This window comes from Capsicum annuum, chromosome 10, assembly GCF_002878395.1.
Source record: "Capsicum annuum cultivar UCD-10X-F1 chromosome 10, UCD10Xv1.1, whole genome shotgun sequence".
NCBI classification, from domain to species: Eukaryota; Viridiplantae; Streptophyta; class Magnoliopsida; order Solanales; family Solanaceae; genus Capsicum; species Capsicum annuum.
In genome coordinates, this window is record NC_061120.1 from 217,013,379 (window position 1) to 217,032,679 (window position 19,301).

At 29.7% G+C, this 19,301-nt stretch overlaps 2 protein-coding genes and 1 non-coding gene across 3 annotated transcripts; 2 read left to right on the forward strand and 1 right to left on the reverse strand.

Moving 5' to 3' along the window:
- Positions 1–7,432: 7,432 nt before the first annotated feature.
- LOC107848148 (eukaryotic translation initiation factor NCBP) lies at positions 7,433–13,105 on the forward strand. The gene is made up of 6 exons (XM_016692836.2): positions 7,433–7,856; positions 10,594–10,689; positions 10,770–10,874; positions 10,989–11,066; positions 12,507–12,626; positions 12,717–13,105. Exons 1-6 carry the CDS (start codon positions 7,713–7,715, stop codon positions 12,846–12,848), a joined length of 675 nt encoding a protein of 224 aa, XP_016548322.1. The 5' UTR covers positions 7,433–7,712; the 3' UTR covers positions 12,849–13,105.
- A 1,027-nt stretch (positions 13,106–14,132) lies between these two features.
- On the reverse strand, positions 14,133–15,868 carry LOC107847154 (ethylene-responsive transcription factor ERN1). Its single transcript, XM_016691386.2, has one exon. It carries the CDS (start codon positions 15,654–15,656, stop codon positions 14,466–14,468), a length of 1,191 nt encoding a protein of 396 aa, XP_016546872.1. The 5' UTR covers positions 15,657–15,868; the 3' UTR covers positions 14,133–14,465.
- On the forward strand, positions 14,205–14,276 carry TRNAM-CAU. The gene has a single exon. It is a non-coding gene; the product is annotated as a tRNA-Met (tRNA).
- Positions 15,869–19,301: the final 3,433 nt, after the last annotated feature.

Here is a 19,301-nt window from a genome sequence, read left to right on the forward strand (position 1 = left end):
ATTAATATACGTTACTTTTCTTGTCCAAATTATTGTGGCATTGATAGTCAACTATATTTTAAAAATAATTTAAGTTTTTAATTATTGTGATTTATAATACTTTTCTTCTATTCCAATTTCAGTGACACTAATATAATTTTAAGAGTCAACCAAATATTTTATATCTTTTAAATTTTTTAAGTTGTTAATTATTGTGATTTCTAGTATTTTTAATGTAATTTTTTTTGAAATATATAACATATTAAATTATTTTTAGATATTTCAAGTTGTTAACAATTGTAATTTATAATACTTTTTATGTAATTTTTGAATAATATATGCTACTCTCCTTATCCAGAATTTTGTGTCGACGATAGCCAATTATATTTTAAAAATAATTTAAATTTTTGTTCATTGTGATTTATAATATTTTTTCTATCTCAACTTATGTGGCACAATGCTTAAATGACCATAATAATTAATTAGGGGTGATATAATAAAATCACGACTGAAGCAGCTGAAGTAGAAATCAGTCAATTTTTATTTTTTTTGGTTAATTATTGTTATTTATAGTACTTTTTATTTCATTTTCAAATAATATATGTTGTTTTATATCTTCTTCTGTCCCGTCCCAATTTATGTGGCACTAATATAATTTTGATAGTCAATCAAATATTTTATGTTGACGTATCATTTTGTTATTCTTATTTTTCTAATACATAAATGACTTAATAAGGAGTGATATAGTAAAATCATCGTTCGAAAGACGAAATTTTAATTTAAAACATTAAGAGTTAATTTCGTATTTTATGTCTATTTTATTTTTTATTAAATATTATTTATTTTCTTAATACCTAGATAACTCATAATAATTAATTAAGAGCGATTAATTATGTTATTACTATAAAAATTAATATAATTTTATCATATCCAAAAGTAATCATCGATAATTCACCGGAATAGTATATTAATTAAATACGGGATGCTATATTTGCATATGCAAAATATGATATTATTAAACATTATTGGATAGTGCATTATATTTATCTTTCCCAATAATAAAATTTTATTAAGTTTAAATATTAGTATTTCTATATAAGGAAAAAGTAATTTTAAAATTTAAATTGTCTAAAATAAATAAATAAATAAAAAGATTATTTTTTATATAAAAGTCAATTAAAATAATAAAATTAATTTACTTTAAATATTTAGTTACAATTAATTAAGATAATTTTTTTATTTTGTCATAATTTATGCTGCACCGATAAAATTTTGAGAGTTGAATAGAACTTTTATCTATTTTTAAAAAAGTATTTTAACTTGTTAATTATTGTGATTTATAATAATTTTTAAGTAATTATAAAATAATATATTTACTCCTTTTGTCCCAGTTGATGTGGCTTCGATACAATTTTGAGAGTCAACTAAAATTTTTATATATCTTTTAAATATTTTAAGTTGTTAATTATTATGATTTGCAATACTTTTTCTTTTATCTCAATTTATGTGGCATTGCTAAAATAATGAGAGTCAATAAATTTTTTATATGTCTTTTAAATATTTTAAGTTATTAATTATTGTGATTTGTGGTAACAAATTAGTTTTGAACATGATAGTCAATTAAATAAAAAAAAATTTACTTCCAATATGTAGTTATAGTTAATTAATATAAATTAATAGAATATATTAAATATTTAAATCATTATGATGAAATAATGGAATTATTATATATTGGGGCATGGTATGTAATTAAGTGGGAGTAGAGGGTTTTTTTTGGTATGAGTCAATAAAATTTCTCTATGTCTTTTAAATATTTTAATTTATTAATTATTGTGATTTGTGGCAACAAATTAATTTTGAACATGATATATAATTAAATAAAAAAAATTACTTTCAATACGTAGTTATAGTTAATTAATATAAATTAATAAAATATATTAAATATTTAAATTATTATGATAAAATAATAAAATTATTATATATTGGGGCATGGTATGTAATTATGTGGAAGTAATAAGGTTTTTTGGTAATTGGAAGAGGTGGTCGAAACCACCTCTTCTATATAATACTAGAATAGCATGGCCCAACATTAAAATATTTTGATTATGTATGATAAATTAGATTGATGTCAATATGAATTATAAAGGTCAAAGTCATTGATAGTCACTCAAATTTGTTGCCAAAATTCACTTAGACTCTTAAACTATGGCTTGTTCCTATCAGACCCCTAAACCCTCCCCCTCCCCCCCCAAATTTTATTCCAATTGGGCATTTTTTGCCTACGTGGCACTGTGTGTGGAATGTAATTGCTTTAGACGTGTGAGATTTTTTTTTGTTAGTAAATTAAGAATTGAAATATGCCAAGTGCCACTGAGGGGCCCCAAAAAAATTAATTACAAAATTTATATTTAAATTATTTTAATAATATAATTTTTAATTATTATAATTTATTAATTTTTTTTTTAAAAAAAAAACCCCACCCCCTATGTCATCTTCTTCACAATACCCCACCCCACCCTTGTGTCTTTAACCCCACCCCACATCTTTATCGTTTCAACCCCACCCAACCCGCGTCTTCATCATTTCACAGTACCCCCTACCCCATTGTTGCTATTTTGTTGATATGAATATGGTGGAAACTAATTATCAAGCTAAGAAGAAGAAAATTAAGGTTTTTTCTTGTAATGTGAATATGTTTTTGTTGTGATGTGTGTTAGTGTAAAATTTGAGAAATTATAAAATTATTTCATGGAGAAGAAGAGGAACGTGAGGGGGGAGAGGAAGACGATGAACGCTGGAGGGAAGGAAAGCAGATGAACGCTGGGGGGCTGGGGGTAGGTGGGGCAGTTTTATTTTCATTTTTAAAAATTTTGTATAATTTCTTCTTAATAATTAGTTTTTTATTTTATTTTTTAAATATAATTATTTTTTAATAATTTGAATTCTCAATGCCATTTTTTATTTTCATTTTTTTAAAATTTTAAAATTTCTTTTTTATAATTAGGTTTTTATTTTTATTTTGAGATATTTTTATAATTATCTTTTAATAATTTGGATCCTCAATGCAATTTTTTATTTTTATTTTTAAAAATTTTAAAATTTCTTGTTAATAATCAGTTTTTTATTTTTATTTTAAAATAATTTTATAATTATTTTTTCATAATTTGGATCCTCAATGCCATTTTTTATTTTTAATTTTAATTTTTTTTTAGAATTTTATTTTTATTTTTTTTAAATAAGTGTATAATTATTTTTTAATAATTTGTTTTTTTATATTTTATAATTTCTTTTTAATAATCAGTTTTATATTTTTATTTTTAAATAATTTTATAATTATTTTTTAATATATTGGACCCACAATGCCATATGTCAGCTTTCGATACGTTGTTTTTGCCACATCAGCGCATGTGCAACACACACTTTAGCTTTTAGCTGATAGGAAAAAAAAATGCCCAATTGGAAAAAAATTCGGGGGGTTAGGGGTCTGATAGGAACAGGCCATAATTTAAGGGTCTAAGGGAATTTTGGCAACAAGTTTGAGTGTCTTTCGATGACTTGGGTTAATTATAAAACATGAATAGTAAAACATATTAACTACTTGATAGTAATTTTTTAAGAAGCCAAATTATTTCATAAGATAATTATGTATGACTTACTCATATAAATAACAAAATTCGATGCATTTTGAAGTTTAGATCTTTAATCATATGACTCAAATTTGATACATTAAGTATAAAATAAGAGATTAAAATTGATACATAAGACTTGACACATGTTGTGTAAAATAGAGAATAATTGTTAAAAAAAATAAAGGGTTATCTAGTCATTGCATATTACATCACGCGTCGGTTGTAATTAATAGCCCAAAATTGCAATGTATTCCCCTACTAAGCTGACATAAACATCATTTTCTTTTATTTCTCCTTCTTTTTAATTTGTCAACTTGTTCTTTGAAGATAAAATAAATTAATATTTTAAATTTAAATTTTAACTGTTTTGAAAACTATAAAAAAAAACTATTAATTAGCATCTGTTATATTAATTTAAGTTATTTGATTTTGAGAACACGATAAAACATACTTCAGTAAGTGTTTTATCGAACTTTGCCTTTGTATATGTTTCTTCCATTGAAATGTAGGAGTCATTTGTTAGAGTGTATAAAAATAATTTTGAATAAAATGTATTAGTAATGTTTGCATTAATAATGTTTGTATTAGTAATGTTGATATTATTTAAGCTAACATTATTTCTTATACACTATTTGATGTGTTGTATTAGAACTTGTCTTTTCAATTTTGATATATTTAAATAAAAGATTTTTTTTAAAAAATTGCATATACATTCTAAGATTCATCCGGGATCTAGCACGAATTCAATATATGCTATTTTTGCCTCAATTTAGGTGACACAAATAGAATTTAGAAAATCAATCATACTTTTAATATGTATTTAGATAATTTAAGTTGTTAATTATTGTAATTTATAATATTTTTTATTTAATTTTCAAATAATATACATTAATTTTCTTGTCCAAACTTTTGTGGCATTGATAGTCAATTATATTTTAAAAATAATTTAAACTTTTAATTATTGTGATTTATAATACTTTTCTTCTATTCAAATTTAAGTGACACTGATATAATTTCGAGAGTCAATCAAATATTTATATTTAAAAAAAAAAATTAAGTTGCTACTTATTATGATTTATCGTATTTTTTTTTACATATTTTTTTTAAAACATATAGTTAACTATTGTAATTTATAATACTTTTTATGAATAATATATGTTACTCTCCTTGTCCAGAGTTTGGTGTCGTTGATAGCCAATTATATTTTTAAAATAATTTAAATTTTTAGTTATTGTACTTTATAATATTTCTTCCATTTAAATTCAAGGGGCACAATGCTTATATGGCCATAATAATTAATTAGGGGTGATATAATTAAATCACGATTGAGCAGCGAAGCATAAATGTATTAAATGACTTACAACGACTAATTAGAAACGACATAGCAAAATTATTATAAAAATACCCGTGAAAAAAAAATTAAGTGGATCTCATATAAGATGTCAAGTTAATTTAAAACATCAAGAATTAGTTTGTCATTTTTGTATCTATTTACTTTTTTATTAAATATTATTAATTTTTGAGTATTTATATGACTTATAATAATTAATTAGGGGTAAACAGATATGCCATAAATGTTTATTTTACCTTTTTAATTAAATACTACTCCCTCAGTTTAAAAAAGAATGACATATTTTGATTTGACACAAAGGTTAAAAGAATAAAAAAGACTTTTGAATCGTGTGACCTTAAATTAAAGTTGAGTGAAACGTACCAAAATGCCCGTTAATCAAGTGGTCTTAAATATGTTATATGAAAAGTTGAAATTAAAGTATTTTCAAAAAAGGAAATGAGTCATTTTTTTAAACAGACTAAAAAGGAAAGTAAGTCATTCTTTTTAAAAAGGAGGAAGCACTAATTTTTTAATATATAAATGACTTATAAAAATTAATTAGGGTGATATAATAAAACTACGGATTAGATATTATTAAATCTTTAATATATAAATAATTTATAATAATTAATTAGAGGTTATACAGTAAAATTACGATTGAAGCAAAAATGTCATAAATGTCTATTTTATTTTTAATTAAATATTATTAATTTTTAAATATATAAATAAATTATAATAATAATAATAATAATAATTAATCAAGGGTGATACAGGAATGTTGGTGAATTTTTAAAAATCGAAGAAACACTAATTGTTAGATTTATTTTGTTAAAATGATAATTCAGTAGGTTTCAGATAAATCGAGAAAATATCAAATTAATTAAATAAGTTATATGAGTAAAATACATTTTATATATTAAGTTTTTTAAAAATAAAATTTAAAACTTTTAGTTCGAGTTTGAGGTGATTAAAATAACTACAATCCAACAAGTAATTAATGTTCAAAGTTTTAATTAAAAAATTCACTAACTCGTAGGGATAGTATGCTTAATCCAATACAGATAATATGATTTACATATATAAAAATAACTAATTATTATTATTATTTAGTAACAAATTATGTTTAACCTTATATAAATAAAATCTTGTTAGGTACTTTTTTTTTAATTTCTTTTTATTGGTATATATTGACTTGACACAAATCTAAAAAAAGTATTTATTAAAAATTTATTCTATTAAATTAGCTTTGTTAATTATACATTAAAAATTCAAATTAGGCAAACTTGTATTTCATGTAACAAATAAGGAAGAAAACAAATTATATGTTTGATATGAAATGTAAATAAAGAATAAAATGTATTAAATTATATTTATCATATTAATTATTAAAAATGAAAAATAGATGACAAATAGAGGGCCCACATGTGGAAATGAATGCAAGGCTAGTGATGACATTTATGTAAATTTTTTAAATGACATTATCTATAATTAATTAAAAAAAAAATGTGGGCTTTGTTTTAAGACTTTTGATAGGTCCATCAAGAGAAGTTCAAAAAATTTTCAATATGAGCTAACAATTTTCTTTTAAAGACCTTAATGTCCTTAACTTTGAATTTAATATCAAATATATGCCATGTTAAAATCACTCTTTTAATATATAGAAAAGAAAAGAAAATAAAAGAACTTTTTGTCATACTGTCTTTAAAATTTTGTTATGTTTATTCATATTTGTTATTTCTTTTTTCAAACTACTTTGATATATTTTTTTTTGTGACAAATGTCTATTGAAAACAGTTCTACCACCAAAGATTGTATAACACACTCTTCTTGGACTTCGCTTATCTAATTGCATTGATTATGTTAATGTTGATACTTGATAGTAATAAAACTACACATTTATTTTCATTCGAAAAAAATAATTTTTTACGGCGTCTGCTTAGTTTTTACTTGTCATTTTAAACTTTGCACTCTCCTAAAAAAACTAAGGTTAATATGGATATTTGAATTATAATACTCATATTATTTGATATATAGTATAATAATTTGAAAAATCAGTAATTAATATTTGTAGTTTCTTGTTCTTGCTTTGATTATGTCTGTTGTTTCGGGTAAGATCGATCGTCATATTGTTTTATGGTAGCTTTGTTGTTGTTACTATCTACTATTCTTCTTTTTTCTACTTCTATTATGTCTTTTTCTAAAAAAAAATAAAATATTTTGAGTTGGGCATCTATCAGTAATTGCCTCTCTACCTCATCTCTGAGGTAGAGGTATGAAATGCATACATTCTATCCTCTCAAACTTCGCTTTATAAAAATATATTAGGGTATGTTATTGTTAAAAGAGATAATGAAAAATAAAAATCCATTTTTAGAATAATGAACAAGTAAAAATAAATAGAAGGAGTTGTTCGATATATTTTCGTTGGATGTGTAGAAAGCTAATTATATATCTTGACAGATTCAAATTGAGATTTCAATAATTGCACATTATGTCAAAATTTTTGTAATCAAGCTTCAAAGTGTAGAGGTTTATGTTGTTTTTCCTAAAAGTAAACAGAGGGAGTCTATCGATACCGTGTTGACCCGATTGTCCAAACGGGTCATGAAAACATTTGGACCCAACCCGACCCGATTCATTTCTAGAATAAGAAAACCCGCAAGCATTTACACAAAATCCCTCTTCATTTTCATTCGGAAAAAAAAAAAAAACTCTCAAAATTCACCATATACCTACCAGAGTTATCGCCGCTGGAGCTTCGCCGGAATTAAATGGAAGTGTCATCGGAGAAGAAAGAATTGGATAACAAGAACACTAACAGCAACACTCAAACCCTAAACATCGATCCTTCGATACCCGCCGAAGATCGTGAACGCATCGCCGCTGATCTTAAAGCCGGCTTGCATCCTCTCAAGGTTTTATTTTTTTACGTCTACTTGCTTAATTTTGTCCTAGTTCTGTAAAATATTTTAATTTGTAGTTTATTTTTAGGTTTATTGTATGTATGTTTTAGGTTTTTTGATACAATTTGCAGATATTTCATGAAAATATTTTCTAAAACAACAAAATACTTAGCGTAGTCCCACAAAGTAGGGTCCGGGGAGGGTAGAGTGTACGAAGACTTGATCTCTACCTCCAGTGGCGGCTCTACTATATACATTAAAAATATTTTTAACTATGTAAAAATAGTATCCATGTAAAAATAGTATAAAAATAGCATAATTTTCCGTAAGGGGATTCGGTTGAAAGTTGGCTTTGCCCCTGTCTACCTCTTCCTTAGAGGTAGAGCGGCTGTTTCCGATAAACCCCCGATTCAAGATAAAAACACTTTAGAAAATGGAAATAAAAGAAATAAAGCACTTTAGAGTTGGAATGATTGACTTTGGTCAACATCTGCATTGTATGAGAATTCTGTCAGTTCCATAAGCTCCGGAACGACAAATTTGACTTAGTAGTAAACAAAAGATAGTAGCAGAACCATACTACAATGAAATAATATTATAACCAACCTATACGAAACAATAATAGAAATAGAAAAACAAGAAACAAGAGTAATACTAAGGCTGCTAGAATGGACAACAAATCAATACACTCCTGCCTACCAATATGTACACGCTCCTATGTACTATCCTTCTATCCTAACCCGTGTCCTCCACATCGGCACCTTTCTATCTAAGGCCATGTCCTTGGTGAGCTGCAATTGCGTCATGTCCTACGAAATCACCTCTCCTCAATACTTTTCAGTCTATTCCTATCACTCCTGAATCCATCCATAACCAACTTCTTCCTGAAAATGTTCTCTATTTTTAGGTTTATCAAATTCAAATGTACAAGTTTTTGTTCGTCTGTTATGTTAGGTTGTTTGATGCTATTTGCTGCTATTTCCTGAAGATCTTGTCTATTTTATTGTATTTAGTTTTTTGGATTTATCAAGTTTGAGTTTATATGCTTTTGTCATATTCAATTTGTTAGGTGTTTGATGGAATTTTTTTAGGAGGGCGTGGAGGTCAAGGATTTAGGTAGAAGGCTAGTAGTAAATAGTTTTGTGTATGGTCTCTTCGGCTAGTAGTATAAGTATTATTTTGCTACTCCCTCCGTCCACCTCCCTTGCCCATGTTTCTGTTGCACACTCCTTAAGAAATAATAAATAGAAGTGTAATTTTAATATATCACCCCTATTAATTATAAGTCATCTAAATGTGGGGAAATGAATAGCATTTAATAAGAAGGGTAAAATAGACACAAACTGGTAATTATCTCTTGGTCTTGCAAGCTGGACAAGTAAAGTTGGACAACTAATTGTGGTGGTACTTAACAAGTAAAAATGAACAGAAGGAGGAGTTCAGTACTTCTCTCTCTTGGTTATTGTTGTCTATTATACCTCTATTTTCATGCTAGTCTTCATAAATGTTGCATTTTTTCTTTCTTTGAGCCAATGGTTGTTTGGAAATAACCTCTCGACCTGACAAGGTAGGTGTAAGGTCTGTGTGTAGTGTGCACTACCCTCCCCAGATCCCACTTATGGGACTGTACTAGGTTGGTTGTTGTTGTTTGATGGAATTTGCGACTATTTCTCAAAAATGTTTTCATTTTATTTTATCTAAATTTTAGGTTGATCAAGTTCAAATTTGTATGGTTTGGTTTATACTCATTGCTTTGTTAGGTTGTTGATGTGATGGGGCTGAACTCTATTATGTGTCACTGCTTTGTTGAAAGTTCTACTTTTTAAATAACATTAAGTTGGTACTTTGCTGGAATAGTCGCGGTGCATGCAAGTTGGCCCAGACACCATTGTCATAAACGATATATTTTCTTAAGTTAAATAGACTGGTCAACTGACGGTAAGAGTTATACGTACCCATTACATTCATGCAAGAAAATAAATTTATCCAGAGACTTGTTGGACTAGAGAGATAACTATTCAAGAAAATACACAATGAAGAAACTACTTGTAAGGCACTTCCTACTTGAGAAAGGAAAAATGTAATGGTATAGGCATATGCTCAAATGAGTCAATAACCTTGGGTGATAAGGATGGTATATAGTGTTTTTGGGTGAATTCGGCATCAATATCTTACCTTTATATACAATATACTCAAAGATTTGGTAAATACAATAGCTTCAGGAATTGGAACTGGGAAAATGAGTATGAAGTAGCAAACTTTGAGCATCATTTGTCCCATACAAGTGATGCTTATGTTTCCTCAAAGTCCATAGTAGATCCTGCTAATCTTGTAGGATCCTGTGATTCTATATGCTTGCATTTGTTACTAGTAGCTACTATTTTTAAGCAATCAATACCCACATCGGTGGTCAATTGGTGACGTGCCTCCAAATTTCTGCATTTCTTCTTTGGAAATGGCAAAAACAAATAGGTTCAACACTCTAAGTACGAGTCGGGCCAGGAAGATTTTAGAACTACAGAAATGTTTAGGAGCATTAGCACATGATGACTAGGATATGCTTGCGGCGTATTACCATGTTCTGTTTTGCCACTCTTTGTAAAAAATAAACATACCAAGTACATAACTTCGTAGTTCCATATGCACATTATTATTTTCTAGCCATGTTTACTTTTCATCTTTTGCTTTCTTTTCCTTCTTTTATGAACTGTGCTTCTGGTACTCACTTAAGCTTCATTGTCATGATCAGAATAAGTTTGTTTTCTGGTACACTCGCCGGACACCTGGGGTTCGAACACAAACATCGTACGAGGATAATATAAAGAAAATTGTTGATTTTAGTACTGTAAGTCAATTATTTCTGTCCTTTTTGTTGATTGTGAATTTGACTGCCTTATTAATGTATTATCTGTTCATCATCCATAGGTTGAAGGTTTTTGGGTTTGCTACTGCCACTTGGCTCGTCCATCAACATTGCCCAGCCCAACTGATTTGCATCTTTTCAAGGAGGGTATTCGTCCATTATGGGAGGTTAGTTTTGGTGCTCATGCTAACTATTGCTTTGTCGCGTCCTCAATTTCGTTAAAGTCCTTAACTATGTATTCTCTTACCCTAGTAATTTCCTGATTATATTTGTCTGTGAAGGATGCTGCTAATTGCAATGGTGGAAAGTGGATAATTCGTTTTAAAAAGCCTGTCTCAGGACGTTTTTGGGAGGACCTGGTAAGCAAGCTGCCTTCTGTCAAATTAACTGGACTTTTATGGCTATAGAACCATTCAGTGCAGAAATAAATTTTTAACTCAATCTATTGGTAGCCATGACGAAATTAAAATCATAAGCTTCAGACAGTGTAAAACATGATTACCTAAACAGATAGGAAATTTCTAATTCCATTGTATGCAACGAATGCTGAGATGCCCCTTAGTAAACAAGCTCACATAGGTTTCCTCTGCCATAACTAAGCAAGCACTAGAAGCTGATAAAAGAGGATAGTCTAGTGAAGAGGATGCTCTATCTCAAACCACGAGGGGGGCTCACCAAGGGGGAAGTTGGAAAAGATGCAGCTTATTTATGTGGGGGTTTAAGGAGCAGGGTCTACCATATAAAAGAAAAGAGTAGAAGGAAGAGCACTAGAAGCTGAAGTGATTTCTCTGACTAGACTTCAATATCAGTATCCGCTAATCTGCTGTCCTAAAGGTGTGTCGTTGTGTTGATGTTCCTCCTCAATTTCTGTCAGTTATCACACAGCTGGATTTTGATACTGCCTTAGCTTCTCAGTATCTAACCAAAAAGTTGAGTCAGTTTGAAGTATTCTCATCAGGGAGTGTTGTATGCATTTGCTTATTGTGAATTTGCTCAAGCAGATGTTGGAAGGTAGGATTGAAGTTATTATTTCCAGATATATAATGATTGAAACAAACTTAATCAATCAACTCCTCAATCCTCATCATTTGGAGTAAGCATTGATTTGGTAAATTTCACTAGCCAAGTTGAGCATTAATTTGGTGAACTCGTTTAAAATGATTTGTTAGGCTACCCTCATGATCATGTTTGTTTCTGAAACTTTGCCAAAGTTGTTGTTATTATCCTCTCCGACTTTCTGTATCATTATTTTCATTTTGGAGAATAAGAGAATGATATGTTAAAGCACACATTCATCACCACAGCACAACTAAATGTTGTAATAAAATTTACCCTTCATCCTCAAAAAAAGGTAACATTGCTGATTTGGCATCATCCAAATAAAGGTGATGTGACTTCAGATGCAAATTTTGGCAATTGTAGTTAATTTTTTACATTTGTCCAAGACTTGGTGGACAGAGTTAATTGGAATCTGTGCTGGTAGGAGGTAATACGTAACCCGTGGGATTAGTCGAGGTGCACCCTATCTAGTCGGAAAGATAGAAATACACTTTTGGAAGGTGGGGTGCACCAGGCCAAGACTAAGTGCAATGCCTAGGCGACACTTGAATGTCCGAGTTAACCACTTTGGTGAGCCTTCCCCTAAGAAAATGGAGTTATTATCATGTGGACATTCGGTCCACATATCTGTGATGGCCTCCTGCTGCTGTATATCATGCTCATAACATCACGGTCTCTGGTTGTTTGCTAACATTTGAGTTTCTTTGAACTTATGAAATTGTGATGGATTTCTTGTCTAGGTTCTGGCTTTGATTGGTGATCAACTCGATTATGGTGACAACATATGTGGTGCCGTTTTGAGCATTCGTTTCAATGAAGACATATTGAGTGTGTGGAATCGTAATGCGTCAGATCAGCAGGTATGCTAATTCTATCCCTTAATCCACATCCACTTGTTCCATATTAAGTTAAACAAGTACAACAGGCTCACATCTTCTTGGTCTTACTAGGCTGTGATGGCATTGAGAGATTCAATCAAGCGACACTTGAAGCTTCCTAGTGGCTATGTCATGGAATACAAAGCCCATGATGCTTCCTTGCGCGATAACTCATCTTACCGCAATACTTGGATAAGATCATAAGAACTGTAGTTGCTAAACTCTCATTTCACTGTTACAACTTTCAGAAGAGAGACTGCACAGTTCGGTTTGTAGTTGGTCAAATGATTTTCATGGCAAAAATAGTTTACCATGACCATGTAAGAGCTAACAATCGCGGTGAAATCTACACACTGATCTCTTCAATATCTGTAGTTCCTCTAAAGTGTATGCACTTTACTCTATTGACATATGGGTTATTCCCAGTATGTTACTTTTAACTTTATGCACTTCAAGTATCAGTGATCTCTTGCCAACTTCTAGTGATAATTCTAGATACTGTTGCTGTTTAAGGCAGTGTTTAGCAGATATCTAAAATTATATCATATGCCATTTATGATTTGAATTGAAGAAAACCCTACCATTTATTATATCATATGTTATTTCTTATTGATCAGTTTGTGTCAAAGGACGAAAAGATTATACAACTAAGTAGTACTGATAATGGATTATAGAATCATATCTCCTCAGGAAACGTTTAGGACTCATTTGGTTATGAAAAATATTTACATTTGTAATTTGTTTACTTTATTTGGAAATCCAACTTGAAATTGTATTTTCTAACTCGCTTTTCATTTTTATGTTTGTATTTAAGTTTACTCAAAGTGTGAACATCACTCAAATTTTAAATCCAACTTGAAATTGTAATTACTGACTCGCTTTTCATTATTATGTTGTATTTAAGCTTACTCAAGCGTGAACATCACGCCGAATATTCCTTGCAAAACATATAACCAACACAAATTCCTTAAATTCCCAATGTAACAAACTTGAAACTTATTACCAAACGCCTACTTAACTTTTGTGGAAAGAGTTATAAATCATTTTGTCTCGAGCCGGGTCTATCGGAAACAATCTCTCTACTTTTCCGGAGGTAATGGTATGGACTGCGTACATTTTACCCTCCCCAAACCCCACTAGGTGGGAATATACTGGATTTTGCTGTTGTTGTTTGTAGTTGTACTAATAAAAGTTTAAACTTTCTTGTCATAAAAAATACTCCTCCATTTTGAAATAAATGACCTGTTTTTATTTTTAGTTTATTTAACAAAAGAAAAAGAATTGACTTTATTCTCTGTTGTCAATTCTACAATTTCAACTTTCCATGTGACATTTTTATGACCACAAGATTAAAGGGCATTGTGGGTACATTTAACATAATTTTAATTTAATACCTCAAAATCAAAAACATTATTTAATTTTTTAAACTTCGTATTAAATCAAAACAGGTCATTCTTTTTTAAACGGAAGAATTACTTGATATAACCAAATGTCCATTAAAAGGTGGTATGCCCTTAAAGAATCCAATATATATTAAATTTCACAAAGGAATGTCAACACATCAGAGTGGCGCAGCGGAAGCGTGGTGGGCCCATAACCCACAGGTCCCAGGATCGAAACCTGGCTCTGATATATAATTTCTGAATATTGTGAGCAGCTTCCTTTCATCCCTCTTTTATGTTTTTTTTTCTTCTTTTGGTTGGCCAACATAATTAAAATTTAGATATTTAATAACTATATGAAAACCTTAATAAAATAAAATATGAAAACAAGAGAATAGTATCATAAGATCCTGAATGAAAATGTAACAATATTAGTATATTACCAAGAATTTGAAAGTAGATGATCCCAAAGAGACTCATCATAAGGATCATGAATAATCTCCATGTAATCTTGAACACCATTCACTGCATAAAGTGATGCTGATATCTGTCTTTCAACTTTCATTACCTCAAATTCTGTTAACCCCATCTCTGTCTTGGAAGGAATATCTAACCATTCTTCGAAATCCCATGATAATTCAGGCCGCGAAAATGATGAACACGATGATGTATCTATGTCGAAATCAGGCTTGTATGTGTTGCTATCATCGAATAGTTGGCTTTCTTGTGTGACTTCTTGATCACAAGAAAGTACTGTTTCTGTATCGGCAACAATCTCTCTTCCTTCCAAGGTAGGTGTAGCGTTTGCATACACACTACCCTCCCGAGACTCCACTTGTGGGATTATACTGGATACGCTGTTGTTGTTGTTGTTGTATGAAAGTAGTGTTTCATAAAGATTGCTCCTTTCTCTATTTTCACTAGAAACTGGATCATCACAAGTGCTGATGTTGGAGTTAGTCACACTCACACCAGTAGTACTTTCTTGTATGATTTCTTGATCACAAGAAAGTGTTTGTGCAATCGCGCTTGAAGAAGTTATCGGTGAATGGCAATAGCTAAACATTGTGGCATCACAGTGGGCTGGCATACAATCTATGATGTTGAAGCTAGTCATAGAGTTGGAGTTACCATCAAATGGTTGAAATTCTTGTATGATATCTTGATCACAAGAAAGTATTGTTACGTTAAGATTGCTACTTTGATCATCACAATTACTAACTGGACTAGAACAATTGCTTGTGTTGGAGCTAGTCACAATAGTAGTACTACTTGTGGCATCAACTAAGTCATCTAGGCTTTTCTCCTTTGCGATTTTCTTGAGATTGAGTAGATTTCTGATTCGGTAGGCAAGAGGTGAATCTTGAGAAACACGAGTAGCTGAGAAGTTGGTTCGTGTGGTTGAACCACGAAGAAGAACAGCAGCTTGATCGTAAGCACGAGCAGCTTCTTCAGCAGTTTCATAACTTCCAAGCCACATTCTTATCTTTTGTGTTGTGTCTTTAATCTCAGCTACCCATTTACCTGATGGCCTTTGTCTAACACCAACATAACTGTTACTACCTTTAGTTCTTTTTCTCCCCTTGAACTTTGTTTCTGTTTGTTGCTGTTTTTGGAAGTTGATTTCCATTGTGGTAGGTATAAGAGACACAAGTAGTAGTAGTACTAGCAGTTCTGCTGAATTTGTGTATGTCTTTGTTGTTTTTTCTGTTTATGTGTGTGTGTGTATATATATATATATATATGTGATGTTGTGAAGTGTTTATAGTTTTTAAAAGTTTGCTACTGTCTTGAGTTATGCTGTTTTGTTGTGTTTGTTTTGTAATAAATGATATATTCTGATTCTTTCTTTTTGTAATCTCCAAAATGGAAAAGATTTTAATATTGAAAGTTGACCCATTCCAATGTTTTATAGACCTTTTCATTTTTGAAACTTAAGGTTGTACCAAAAATTTACTTAGATCCCTCAACTAAGACCTGTATCTATCAGGTCCCTAACCTATTCGAATTTTAGATAGGGGCCTGATAGGTATAGGCCTTAGTTGAGGGGTCTAATTGAATTTTCGAGACAACTTTAAGTGTCTTTCGATGACTTAAGCCTTCTGAAAATTTATCACTCTTTCCTTTTCAATTTATTTGTCTTGCTTTCTGTTTTACTCCGAAGGACAGCCTTAGAGTCACAGGTAAAGTTGATGTCACGTGACCTGGAGGTTACAGGTTCAAGCCTTAGAAACAACCTCCGGCAGAAATGCAAAGTATGACTACATACAATACAATACACCCTTGTGGTGGTGCCCTTCCCTGGATCCTGCGCATAGCAAAAAGTCGGAAACTTTAGTGCACCGAGCTACCCTTTCTGCTTTCCGTTTTACTCCATTTGAAAAAGAACATTTCTTTCGCTTTTTGGCAACTAGTTAAATTTCAACTTTACGCCTGATATATTTAAGATCGTAAGATTAATAAAAGATATCTTAGTACGTTCTACATATTTTTAGTTTAACACCACAAGATCGATTCAATAGTTTTATATACTTTTTAACACTCTGTGTCAAATTAAAATTAGATAAACAAATTGAAACGGAGGAAATATATATGGTTTTTGTGATGGATTTTCTCCTGAGATTTTGACTTTTTAAACTTTGACAATGTCTACTGTTTCCAAATTGTTGGTTTGACTTTTTCATCCAAAATTTTTGAGATATCTTATTGAAATGTATACATGGTGAATGCTAATACATGTTATTCTTTATTTTCGATTATCGCATTATTTGGTTATTGTTTGTTATGTCTGCTTTCCATCTGCATGTTATTTTCTTAATATTGTTTTGCTAAGAGTTGTTTGAACAGGTGATTTTTAGGAAATAACCTTTCTACCTCCATAATATACATTAAGTAGGTGTTTGGTCATAAATATTATTTACAATATTTTGGAATACGTTTTTATTTTATTTCGAAATACTTATCTGGTCATGAAAACTCAAGACGTATTTCGAACTACGTTTTTACTTTTTCTGGACTCAGTTTTCCTTATCACTTTATAAAAAAGTACATCCGAAGTTTAAAATATTTTTGAAAATACTGGTCAAACACAATTTCAACTTTATTTTCAACTTTAAAAATATCAAATAAAATAAATACGTTTTTTATTTTTATGACCAAACGAGTTAAGAGTCTCCATACACCTTATCCTTCCCTATATTAGGTATATATTATTGTTATTATTATTTTTTATTACATAACTTATTTTTACTAGAGATTGACAAAATATACTAACACATGAGATATAATAGTCATTTTCTTGTGTTCAAAGATGCCATTTTGATCCTTTTGCCATAAAAAGCCAAATTTGAACTTTTTCTAGGATGATAATATATTAATATTTCAAAATTTAATGATTTAATTGGAATATTCTCATCGAATTATTCGTAAAACTTGTTTAGCTAAGTACTCAAGGAAATCATAATTTTAAAAAATAAGATTAAACATCTTTTTCAAAGTGTTGTCATCCTTGATTTTATATTTTGTTGAGCCTAACAACGCCAAATTTTCACTTTTGCTAGGCAATCATATTCTAGTAATACTATAATTTTAGAAGTTTAAGATTTTAGGCAATTAGTTAGCTAATAGATTAATGATATTCTAAGAAATTACAAAAATATATAAATATTCAATGGTGTTACATGTAATCATGATATTCTAATCCTAACAGAGCCGAAAATACTAGGCAATTACTTTCTATTTATTAGAAACATGGTAAACTGAGTTAATACACCTGCTGGTGAGAGAGGCAGCAGCGTAGCAAATATCATGTAAAATTAATCAAAATATACACAAATTAGTCTCATATGTTTTAATTTAAGGTACAAATAGAAGAAAATAAGTAGCTAAAACATGTTTCAAGATTAAGTGGAGTTAGAGATTTTTTTATTTTATTTTTAATTTTTGTGGTGTAGGTTGGAACTTGGGAAGGGGGGTCGATTAAAATTAACTAATTGATTGTTTTAAATTAATTAAGAGATAATGATGTAACTAAATTAATTGGACTAATAATTGTGCAAACTACTCTTGTTTCATCACCCAAAAAGAAAAAATCTTTTTTTTTTTTTGTTACATTTAAAGATTCCATCTATCCTTTTGCCAAAAAATTCCAAATTTATACTTTTGCTAGGAAATTTTAATTTATTACAAATTACAATTTTAAAGTGGGACTTTTTTGGCCATCACTTCAAAGTCCAAGGATTAAAATGGAATATTCTCTTGAATTATTCGTAAATTTGTGTAAGCTAAATCCTAAAAATGATTGTGGAAATAAATAAAATAAAATATGGTGATTATAAATTATAAGATGAGATTAAACATCTTTATCAAATGTTGTCATTTTCTAGATTTTTAATTTTGTTGAGCCATAATTGTACTTAATGGAAATATGCTCCTTTGGTATTGCACTTTTGATCCTTCAATTATTGTTAAATTTTAGTTTCGGTCCTTGAAATACTTGGCTGGTCATATATGACATTCAATTAACTAAAGCATGCATTTTTGGTCCCTTAATATAAAATACAAGTGAATTCTATACTATCTTTTTATAAAACTATCTTTAGAGCTGTCAAAATGGGTTGACCCAACCCAATCCTGGCGGGTTAGAGAATCAAATGGGTTAGGACGGGCTAACCCTTTTAACTAAGGGGCCTTTAAAATAGTGGTCCAATTCAACCCTAAGCGGGCCACGGGTTGGGGCGGGTTGGCCTTTGAGAAAAAATAAAAGTAACCCGAAACATGATAAACGAAAAATATTGTAAGTACTAGACTATCACCAACTTTTATTGTTTCACTTTAATATGTCACCTACTAGCTTTTAGCATGTTAGAGGCATCTTACTAATACCTTCGTTAGGTTGGGAAAAGAGTTATCCTGGGATAATTAATCTTGAAATTAGTTATACCATTATGTATACGGATAATTTATCTCATCACTATAGTGTAAATGGTGTGATAAATAATGTCGGTACTAACTAATAACTCACACTAAACATGGGATAAAATAGTTCTTCATTTTATCTCACACTATTTATCCCTTATACCTCACATCAAACGATCTCTTAGTTGTAATTAGCTCATAGCATTTACTGTAATAAGCAAAGAAAGATGATTAGCTATAGATTTCATAGAAAAATTCTAATATGGTTAAGATAACAAATATAGATATACACAAAGTATCTACATAAAAGAAACAAGATTATAACAGAAGAGGGCCTAAATTTAAATAACAAAATATT

Excerpts from the sequence above, each read along its gene's own strand:
- LOC107848148 (XM_016692836.2), top strand. The coding sequence starts at position 7,713 with ATGGAAGTGTCATCGGAGAAGAAAGAATTGGATAACAAGAACACTAAC. Across the intron at positions 10,875-10,988 it reads GTATTCGTCCATTATGGGAG|GATGCTGCTAATTGCAATGG; the intron begins GTTAGTTTTGGT and ends TTGTCTGTGAAG. Across the intron at positions 12,627-12,716 it reads GTAATGCGTCAGATCAGCAG|GCTGTGATGGCATTGAGAGA; the intron begins GTATGCTAATTC and ends TGGTCTTACTAG.
- LOC107847154 (XM_016691386.2), bottom strand. The coding sequence starts at position 15,656 with ATGGAAATCAACTTCCAAAAACAGCAACAAACAGAAACAAAGTTCAAG.